The sequence below is a fragment of the Phyllopteryx taeniolatus genome, chromosome 3 (genome assembly GCF_024500385.1).
Source record: "Phyllopteryx taeniolatus isolate TA_2022b chromosome 3, UOR_Ptae_1.2, whole genome shotgun sequence".
Lineage (NCBI taxonomy): Eukaryota > Metazoa > Chordata > Actinopteri > Syngnathiformes > Syngnathidae > Phyllopteryx > Phyllopteryx taeniolatus.
The window spans coordinates 32,915,669-32,927,076 of NC_084504.1; the positions used below are offsets into that span (position 1 = coordinate 32,915,669).

General features: G+C 46.6%; 1 protein-coding gene across 2 annotated transcripts in view; it reads right to left on the reverse strand.

The window, feature by feature from the left end:
• Window positions 1-7,598, reverse strand: part of srrm4 (serine/arginine repetitive matrix 4) — a 34,104-nt gene extending 26,506 nt beyond the window's left edge. For both annotated transcript variants that reach the window (XM_061768877.1, XM_061768876.1), the window contains exon 1: window positions 7,044-7,598. In XM_061768877.1, coding sequence (XP_061624861.1) covers window positions 7,044-7,216 — 173 coding nt within the window. In that variant the 5' untranslated portion in view covers window positions 7,217-7,598. The remainder of the gene's footprint in view (window positions 1-7,043) is intronic.
• Window positions 7,599-11,408: the final 3,810 nt, after the last annotated feature.

The window sequence follows — 11,408 nt, forward strand, 5'->3', positions numbered from 1 at the left end:
TAATACAAGAAGAAGAAGAAGAAGATGAGCCACACGCGCATTTGCATAAATGTTTTGACATGCAGTCAGCAGGAACAATTCTTTTGAACCAGGCATTTTTTTTCTCTCTTTGGCGTGAAGAGCAACAAACAAAATCAGTCGCTGCCAGCCAGCATGACGGATAATGTTTTTGCTTTTTGTCATACAAACGCCAACGGAACCTGCGCATTGTCGCTTGAATGTTGTTTGCACTCGCTCCACCAGCATGCTTTCATTTTTATGTCGCCTTCCACAACAGTCGTTTAACACCGATGTACACAGAGAATGAAATGTTGGAGGTTATTTTCACAAGTTTACATTTCACCTTGGCGGTAATGCGCTATATTAGCAACGGCATCAAATTAGAGTGGAAACGTCCTATGTCAATGTCACCGGACGACATTCGGCTGTCCCGATCGGCAGTGAAAGGACAGGCGGGGAAAAAAAAACAAAGTCTAGGATGTCTGTGATGACTAAGATGACAATGCAGTTTAAATGTCTGGGCAATAAACTCTGGAATATAATACTTTTTAAAACCATACATTATACAAATGTAGCATGGTCTTCATCGTTTCCGACTTTCTCCAAGATAATCGAGAAAGATCCTTTTTTTTAAAAAAATCAATTAAAAAAAAAGGCTTCTTTTGATGCCACTCAGCGCCAATGACGGCGGGCGGCTTCGTGCTCTGCTTGCCGTCCTCTTCATTGATCGCTTTTGTCATTTTTAGTCCTTTTATTCCCAAGCTTTTATTCAGTGGAACTCGATTACTGCTCAAGATTTTGCCTCCGCCACTCCACTTGTCTTGTTTTTCAACTTCCTATAATGGGTGCCCACAAACCGTCAGGATTAAGAACGTTTCTCATGACAGTAAAAACACATTGGTAAATTAAAGCCTCAAGAATTTGTGTTCATATCTTTGTAAAAATCCTTCAAAAGGAAATGCATAGTGGATGACCAATGCGTTTGTGTTGATAATAAGGGAACATTTTTAAGCCAAAAAAAAAACAACCAATTTTTTCGTCATGACCTTCGTCAAATGAATGCATATTGACAAACTCAATAAAACATTGACCGTTTTTTTTTTACTCATTAAAACATTAAAACGTAAGACAAAGATAATGAGATTCAAAAAAACATTCCCTAAAAATCTGCGTTTAAAAAGGGCTAATAGCGGCCGATTGATCCGTCAGGCCCTAGCAACGCTAACAGGTATTGTATCAGGCCAATAACGGCCTTATTTCAATCTATCGGATACTCGTGAACCCTGCCGATACTAGCCACTGATACGTAAGGCAAAAAAAAATTTAAAATCTGACATTAAGTCCTCCTCGCCAGTAGCTGGCGCTACACTGTGGCGCTTTGACATATCGCCAAATCATGTGCGTCAGAAAGAACGAAACAAAAGTCTTTGTTCACAAGTATCTGTCATCGTGTTTATTGAAATGTTATGTATCAAGTTCCAAGTATCGGTGTCACAAGTGGTATCGGTACTCGGTAAGTACCCAAGAGCGAATACTTTTACTGGTATCAGTATCCAAAAAAAGTGGTGTCAAACATCTCTACTTACGAGTGTAAATCGTAGCTTGACTTACGAGTTGAACTCGTTCTGTGACCGAGCTCCTAACTCGTGTTGCATGTGTGGCTTAAAGGGGCGTGGCCTAGTGAGTGACATCAGGAGCTCTGACTCCAGCTCCAGTTGGCTGTTAACCACGCGGTGACTTTAGTCTAAGCGTGTTCTCCATGCTCCTTTTTTGTCAAAGCCACAAGGTAAGCAGAGCTGCAGTTTTACCACAAATTAGCGCTAGCAGAATTAGCTTCTGATCATAATGTTCCAATGTTTGGCGAAGTTGTAGAACATCTGCCCCTAACGTGAGCCAATTTCAATACGGCAAGAAATATGCTGCAAATAATCGATTTTGAAAAAATGGACGCGACATTTCATTGAAATCACGAGCCCACCAACTGAGAAGCAACAGAAGTTTTCAAATCAATATTTTCCTCCAGGAGACAAATGGCTTGGATTTACTTCAGGCCATTGTTTTCCACTAATATTTCATAATAAAGTCGTCAAAACGGGACTGTCGGGACAAATGAAAAGTGGAGCGCGTCCCGGTGACGGATTCCAGCTGCTTCTGCTTGCTGAAATGTATTCAAGTCAGGATTTATGACTTTTATCTTGAAACTGTTAAGCTTCGTCGTATTGAAGTGTTGGCGGGTTGACGACGTGACATTTCACCTTGAAGGGAAGCCGCGGAGATGTCGCTGTCTTTGGCGGACTCGCAGTTTTTTGTTTTGGAAAGGTGGAGTGCAAACGCATACGCTTCCTGCCTATCTGGATGATTTCGAGGGTTTCGAGTGTGTGGGAGAGGTCAAGCGACATAGGAAGAACTCCAACACAAAAGCAGACGTCGCCGCTTTTTCCACATCACTATTAAATCACACTGAAATAATTATGTAAGGCGGCAATTTAGACAGACGAGCCCAAACGTATTCATCGATAATGAATCAATCACCAAATTAATCGACAACTATTTGGATAATCAACTAGTTGTTTAAAGAGCTCCTTTGACTTTCTCCAAATTGTGGGAATTTCCGCCTAACAACAGCAAATATTCTCCGATTTGTTTCGTCCTCCATGAAAGCAGACCAATGATCTTCATTTGCAAACATCTGCTTTTGCGTCGGAAAAGATCGATGAACATTTTTGCAGATTTTCTTACAGATGAACTGTAAGACCAACGAGTGACTCAATCATTTTAAAAACGTTTTTGGGGCATTTTCTGCACAGCAATTTGAAAAATTGCCTGAAAAATTTAAACCAAAAAAAAAAAATATCCGATATATCGATAAATCCCCAAAAAATTGGACAGATGAATCAATAATCATTAGTTGCAGCCCCAATATGAAGTGTTCAAGCACAAAAGCAGAAATCTCCATTTTTGGGTGAATCGTGTACAATGACTTTTTATTTAAGGTAATATGAATTTAGAAGAAAAGTCTAACTTTTATTGAAAAAAAATTCCAAGAAAATAATTTTCTCCCAAATGTTCGTACAACTATCAAATGACACTGAAATGAAAAGTTTCACACGATACACGAGAAGCATTTACGTTTTATGTACGCTTTCTGTCTGCCAAAGCGTTTTTGTAAACGTGTTTTATCACAGATATAAAAGCCTTTTTGTATTTTAACTTTTTGATGTATTTTTGTCCTGCCGTTTGTGGACCGATTGTGTCCTTAACAAAGTTTATGTACAAGTTGTAGAATAAAGTTTATAGCTATCCTATTTTTCGCTCAATTTCAAGCCCAATCGTGACTACGTTCGTCTATTGGCAGCGCATTAGCGAGAAATCATGAGCGCAGATATGTTTGTGGACGTGCGCGATGATAAAAATACGTACGGGCTTGCGATTGGCTTTTAAGGAGATGACGCTAGCTGCGGTAAAATCTGAAACAAAAAAAGTGATATTCTTTGACTTGTAGCTAGTTGTTTGGTTTCGCAGGGTTATGAAATGCGACATGGAACAATGCCGTGATAGGCGGTCCTCTTGTGGGCGTGGCTTGAATTCCACGGCTAAGAATGTGAAAATCGATGAAGGATTTCCGATGAAAGAGCGATTTTGCCGATTGGTGTGATTCGGAGCTCTCTTTTAGTGCGCCACAGCTGGTGTCATCGATCACGCCTGCCTGCGTGCGTGCGTGCGTGCGTGCCTGTTGACATATTTCCCGGGTTAGCGGCGAAGCGCGGCACGCCACGCGTGGAAATCGACAGGCGTGTCATGAAAAGGCTCAGGTCGTTTTTCACACGGACATACGTGTGCAGACGTCAGCGTGTTGTCCGTCCTTCAAATGCCAATTAGTGTCGTTCCTGCATCTGGATATAAACCACCGGCGTTGTATAAAGTACCCAAAAGCGATACCTGAGTAATAGCACAAGTATTTTCACAGAAATGTATTTTGGTAGAGCTTGTAGAATATGACTTGAGTAAAAGTCTTCAAGTGTCTGGAATTTGCTGCGCTTAAGTATTTGAAGTCATCATTTTCTCATTCAAACGGAGGTTGCACTGGTTTCCCAGTGAAACGAACGGAAATATAATTCCCTTTATAGCTGCGGTCCCCTTAGCTTGAAATCGGCGGACGTCGGAAACTCGTACGCCGCCTCCCCCTTCCACGGGAAATGCTTGACGCGTCGCCGTGCGTGATCTGCTGCGCACGCGCAGATGAACGAGCGGCGAACGGCGAGCTCGTCGCTGAAAAAAAACGAAAACGCCCCGAGTGCAAACAAGCAAAGACACGTCACATTTCAAGAGCATAAGGAGACACGACGTTGCTGAAAAGAGAGAAAATTCCTCAAAACCTTGCTTCCTCCCTGCTAGCTTCAGTCGGAATTCCGAGCAGCGTGTTTACGCCCGGAGGTCGCACTTCCGGCCTCACTCATCGATCACGAGTGACTTCCTCCTCAAGGTTGACAGGTGGCGGACATCCTGATCGATTCCTTGTCCCTATTTAAGAATTGACACCCGGGTGTCTTCCTTTTTACATTGTTTGAACAGATTTAGCCTCGTTTTCACACAAAGGCTGAATGATGTCACAACCCCATGAGGTGAACGCACGCACACACGGTGTGAATCACGCTTCCTCGCGGAGAGGCCTCACGGCGACAGAGACAAATCTGTGTTTATTCCTGCTGTTTTTTCCCTCGTTATGCCCAATCTGTCTGCCCCTCCCGGCATCCGGCCCTGCGGAACGCCGCCACGCTCTCTGCTCACCATCAGCCTCACTGTCAAGCCCGGCGAGGGGGCCGCGCTGGAGGAGCGCCTCGTTCCCGCAAAGCTGAGCAGACAGGCCGCAACGCACACCCCCGTCCCCCGCCCCCGATGCCCCCCGACCCCCATCCGCATTCACTCAGCAGCCATTTCATTAGGCACACTTGCACCAGATAATGAAGTGGTGCCAAAACTGACTTCATCCCAGGGCCGGTTGGTAGTTTTGGTTCCCCTTAGTGGGGCTAATTATAACAGAGAAAGCAGGTGTCCCGAAAGTCACGATAGACTTCCTGTTTCTTGTTCGCTTTCATGTGTCATTCGGGGAAATGTGAGGGAGTCAGCATTTGACAATTTACAATTTTTCATTCGCTTACGCATTGGCTCGCCAATTGACTTTCCCGCTTTGTTGTAAAATTGCCATCGCAGTGCTCCAGCACAGAGAACAATTTACCAGAGGTGGGACCAAGTCACAAGTCAGTCTCAAGTCTTCGCCCTCAGTCCAAAGTCGAGTCAGGCAAGTCAGAGACTTTGAGTTCAAAGTCTCGGACTAGAAGTCCCGAGTCGAGTCGCGAGTCCCGTTTCAAAGTCTCTGACTTGCGACTCGACTCGGGACTTGAGGGCAAATACTTGAGACTTGCGATGCGATGACTGGGTCATCCGTGGTAAGATTCTCCAAACAGGTTCTGTTCTTGACAAAGCATACTGTACAGCAGAAGACCCGCTACTATCGCCACCATCCGCCAAAGCTCGATAAAGCAGACGCTTCAGAGAGCGCCAAAGCCTTACCCGGACCAACTTCACGTAAACGGCAGCTGACGACTTAAGAGCTGGATTAAGTAGGCTAAGTCGCCACTGAGGGCCCAGGGACCAAATGCCACCGGCGATTGAACGAAATCCAACACAAGAGCCGCATTCCATAACACGAAAGTGTTTCAATAAGCGGGTGTGCGGCAAAGGGAGCCATTAAATGCACATTATGCGACGGAGGCGATGGGCCGCGCTAATTCTCATTAACACGTCTAATTTGCCGTTAAGATGAAGGTGTCGGTTCCGCGCCGTTCAATGGTCACCCGAGCGAGAGTTGCACTGAAATCCAGACAACTCCACGTGATTTAGACTTTTCCATAAACCTGCGGGCATGTGTTAAAATAAGTGTGAAACTTACCGATGTGTTCGAGTAACCGTGACGCTGGTTGTTTTTGTAAACGGTGACGTCGATTTCGGGCCATCAGTGTGCGTTTGGTAAACACTGACGGCATTTAGTCTTCCATAAAACTCAGCGACGTGTTTTTGTAAAACGCTCAACACAATTAGGAGTCTTCGATATTATTATATCAAGGGGTCCAGCGGGGGGGGGGGGCCCGACTAGGGGGGCGCCACCGACCCCCCAGGAACCAGCGAGGTCCCGAGCCCGACCGAAGCGCCCCGACCAGTCCCAAAGGGAAGGGGGAGAAACCTCAGGTATGTGTTTTCATAAACTTTGAACAACAATAAGAGTCTTTCATGAACGTGTTTCCGGAAGCACTAACTTCGATTTGAGTCTTCAATGGACCGGACAAATGTTTTCCTCAACACTGATGACATTTAGACCTCAATAAAGCTCAAATACACGTAAACAAACACAAATAAGTCTTCAACTAACTTCATGATTTGTTTTTTTCCTAAATGACGACGACAGTCTTCAACGTACCTCGGGTACGTGTTTTCGTAAACACGTACACGTAAACAAGTTTTGAACAAACATTGACATTGATTTACAGTCTTCGATGAACCTAAAGTTTGTGTTTTGTAAACACTGACAGCATTTAGTCTTCGAAAAAAACAAAAAACTCAGCTACGTGCTTTCTTAAATACTGAACACGATTAAGAGTCTTCAACGGACCTGACGTATGTTTTCTTCAACACTGATCTCGAGCGCCCAGTGAACCGAGCGTGACGACGTTCGGTCTTCAAAAAGCTCAGTTGCGTGTTTTCCGAAACAGTGAGCACTATTCAGAGGATTCAGCGTTCCCAATGTACATTTTCATAAACACAATGTCGATTTCGTCTTCAAAAAACGGACGTTAGATGTTTTTGTAAACATTTATGAAACCTGATGTACGTGTTTTCATCCACCTTTTTGCTGATCTTTCATGAAACCAACTGATATGAAGCCAATTCGGAGTCTTCGCCAAATCCGAAATTCTTTGTTTTCGTCGACACCGAAGCCCGTCAAGAGTCGTCAAGTAAAACGCCGAAGCCGTGAAAGTTGTACTCACCGCGTCAGCCTCGTGCGCGCGGTGATGCTGGCCACGATGACGCTCTCCGGCCTCGGCGTGGCAACCGCCTTGAAGGTCCCCTTCCAGAACTTCTCGAAGAGCTGCTTCTGATGCAGCACGTCGGCGTTCTCCCGCGACTCCGCGGCCGGCTGGACCGAACCCGCCGTCCGCATCGTCCCGAGGAGGACGGCGCAGCGAGCGCGGGAACGCGGCCGGGAGCTGTCCGAGTACTGAAGCCCGCCCGGTGCGGCGCGCCCCTCTCGGGTCAGCGTGGGAGCGTGGGAGCGAAGCGCAGCCTCCCTCTCCCGAGTGGCCGTTTTGTTCTCGCAGATGAGCAACTGAGAGGGGCTGAGATTGTGGAGTTTGGAGCAACGTGTCTACGTGGAATTGGTGCCGAGTGGCGTTTGTGTGCGCGGCGGAGGTTTGGTCCGGCAGAAGCGAGCGTGGCGGCGAGCGTGCACGAATGAACGCGGACTGAGGAGATCGGCGGTGAGAGGCTCGTTTTGTGTCTCTCAGCCAATGACGTCAAAGGGGGTAGGGACGCGAGGCGAGGGGGGGGGGTCGGGGTACCTCCTTTCATCCTTCCTTTCTCTGACATCCCCCCCCCCCCTCAGCTCACATCATCGCTTCACTTGTCCCTCCAGCTTCTTCTTTGTGCTCATCCCAGGCGTTCGGGAATAATGAAGCAGCAATAACGGACGCTCACTTTTTGTGGCGAGCCATCCGACTTTGCCGCCAGGCTCCGCCCACACGCGACGATGAAAAGCAGACATTTTGGGAATTCGGCGTCTGTCAAGGATACGTGGTACAAAATTGGTAGAAATCAAACAAAATCTCTTGGAGGAGTCCCGTGAAGGATATGCCCGCCTAAAGTGGCCACAATCACGCACTTCCTGTCTGTTTTCGGGAAAGGCTTCTTTGACTTTTTGGGGGGGTCTATCCGTGATAGACGTGCCTGCCAAATGTAATGTTGCTAAGTGACACTGGATTCGGGGCGGGGGGCTTCATTTGTCTTTGGAAATGGCCCAAATGAAAGCAAAAACGAAAAATGTCTGCTTCAAACCAAGATGGCAGACTTCCCGTGTCTTTTCAGGCAAGGCCTCTTGAGACATTTCAGTCGCGATTTCTACTCATGATAGACACGCCTACCAAATTTCATGCTGCCAAGTCCAACTGACTCCAAGGGCTCGATTTTCCTACCAGGCCAATTTTTGGCTAAAATGGCAGACGTCATGTGTGTTTTCAACCACGGCTTTTTGGTGGGTTTATTCTTGATAGACACGTCTACAAAATGTCACGTTGCCAAGTCAAACTGGCTTCAGGGGCGGAATTTGGGCCAATTTTCACGTCAAATGTCTGCTTCAAACGAAGACGCCAGACGTCCGGGGCTTGTTGACACTTGAGAATTCGGTAGCCGGATCCATCTTAAAAAAAGTGCTCCCCCTCTGCACTCTGCTTTCGACACGACGCGTAACAAAGGGCGACAGCCTGGTGAAACGCCCCCGACACACACACACACACACACGCGCGCACACGCGCCTCCCATAATGCAGCCCACCCGTTTCCCAACATCCCCTCTAATGCAGTTTGCAGTTTAAACGTGGAGTGCGAAGATAAATAAAGACTTTATGCAGCGGGAGATAATAATAATAGTAATAAAGACGTGCAAACTGCAATGAAAACGCCCAAAGTTTACAAAGCGTGTCGAGGAGGCAGCAAGACGTTGGCCGAGTTTTCCTCGGCACTCGCGGCCGCTAATGCGTTCTGGCTCTTTGTCCCTGTCGGCTCTTTTGTTGTCGGACTGAAGACGTAATGACGGAATTACAAATGACGGCATATGAAATCGAACATTTCTTCGATTTGGAGCTCATTCGGGAGTATACCCGATGCCAGTGTGAAGAAGGGAATGACAGCAGAGCATCAATTATTGCTACCAAGCTGCAAAAGCAAATGTGTGAATTTTCAAATCGATGTAGGAGGTGCTAACGAGGCCAATCTTGGGGTTAAAATGTCCACTTCAAACCAAAATGGCCGACTTGCTGTGTGCTTTGGCCCATGGATTTTGGAGACTTTTTGGTGGGTCTACTCATGAGTGACGTGCCGACCAAATTCCTCTGTCATCCATTTGGAAGTGGCTACTTTTTGCCCAACCGAGTCATTTTGTTCAAAGCGAGCACGTTAGCTGATAACTTGCAGCGAGCGGGCGGCCACTTAATGGCAACGAGGTGCTTGATTAACACACTTTGCATAAAGACGGAATGCGCACCACTGGCAGCGGGGAGTGTGAAAAGGATGTCGTCAAGGTCTTCTTCTCTTCTTTACATAGGACGGCCGCCCTTTCATGTTTTCACTTCTTCTTTTTGCGAGCCGATTCATCAGGTCGCGCTAACTCGAGGCCGTCTCGTTTCGAGGGGCCTTCGACAGAAAATCGTTATGCTTCTTAACGTCGGGGTTCTCGCCGTGGAAGCGGAGTTATGAAACAATATCAGATGACAAAATGGCGGCGATGGAGGTTTGGTTCCCTCACTTCCAGCTGTTTATTTCCACTCCCAGGTGAATTTGACCATCCGAGTCAACATACAACAGACAATTACACGACTTTGCCTTAAAGTCCACTAGCTTAATGCTAACACATAATGAACAAAACAACTAATACTACTGCAGCCTACTGTGGAGTTGTGACCGTCTCCATGTACAGTATAACAGTACGGTTGTGTTATACCGCCTCCAGGTGGCCAAGTTGCACACACCCGGAGGAGTCGCAACGAACTAAGCATGATGCACAAACTGTTTTATTATTTACATTCTATTTAATTATGTCATAAAAATGTACCATATAAAAGATGAATTTATTTTATTAAAACATATTCCAAACATTTGTGTTGGATTTTTTTCCATTCATTTCAATAAGGAAAGATGATTTGGGATACCAGTGTTCGGAGTTACGAAAGTGATCACGGAACAAACTCAACTCTGGTCTCCCCGTCGTCCACCGCGAGTGTGCGCATGTCACACCGAAAAAAGGCAGATTTTTTTTCAGGCTGATGTGACAGCCAACGTGCGGACAGGATGGTGTGGCCATTTTAGAGTGCCTCGTTATCGCCTATGGAGTGCATTGACTCCACGAAGAGAATGGCGGACGAGCGAGGTTGGCGGAATTTAGTTGAGTTTTTTTTCTTTTTTTTTTTTTTACAAACGTCCAACGTGACAGCCAGCGCACGGAGCGTGGCTTCGGTCTGGCACGGCCACTATAGAGCGCCTCATTGTCGGCTGTGAGTGCGCGCGTGTCACGGAGCGAAGACAGAAGAGCAAGGGAAATAAAGAATCCAACATGACAGCAAGCCCGTGGCTTCTGGCTGGCATGGCTGCTTTAAAGTGCCTCATTGTTGGCCACGAGTGCATGCACACCTGTGTGTTTTTTTTTTTTTTTTTTTTAATCTGACTTGACATGATGAGTTGCGTGCCGTTAAATTGCATTTTGTATCCTCTTTACGGTATAAATGTGACATGAGATTTTAAGAGGCGCAAGGCCCGCGTAGCGAGCGAACCGAACATACCGCGGCCCGGCGGTGATCCCGACATCCCAACAACATCGTGTTTGTTTGCGTGTCAAGACGAAGAAGCTCCCGGAGAAAATTTTGAGGAAGACGCAGTGAGAAGCGGGACCGGCCGAGTGTCGACAAGACCCGGTAGAGATCCTCCGCCGACCCGTCACTTCGAGGCACGGACGCAAAGATGATTCTCCAATATTTAGAATTCTTCTGAAATGACACAAATACAAAGTTTAGACGCATCAGTTCCACAAATGTTCCGCCATATTTTCTCCCAAATTATTTGCAGATTTTTTTTCTTGTGGTTGCAATTTTTGCCTGAATTTTAAAAGATAATTCTCCAACCTCCACACAAGAATCCTGATGATTTTGAGTCTGAAATATTTTTTGTCTGCGCATGCCAAATTTCCTTCCGTTCTCGCATATGTCCGCAAATATCCTATTGATTTTGAACCAAGTCTGATCCGACAATTTTTCCACAGCGGCGATGTAGCGCACGCCTCTTTCCGAGCGAGCTCCCGAAGCGGCGGCTTCCAGCGCTGAGGTCCGGCCTTGAAATCTCCCGCCGTCTCCTTGACCTCCTCGCTGGTTCTTTTGGTGATTTTGAAAACGGGCTCGTTACGCAAGCGCTCCGGTTTGCCGAAGCGCTCGGAGGGCTCGCTGATGACGAGCGGAGCGAATAATGTCCTCTAATTGACGGCTCGTCTGACCGCCGGCGTCGGCGTGTTTGTCACTTCGCCGTCATCAAAAAGAGGACGAGGATGACGAAGAAGAAAGTAGATGTAGATTTGAGGATGAAACACAAAGACGACTG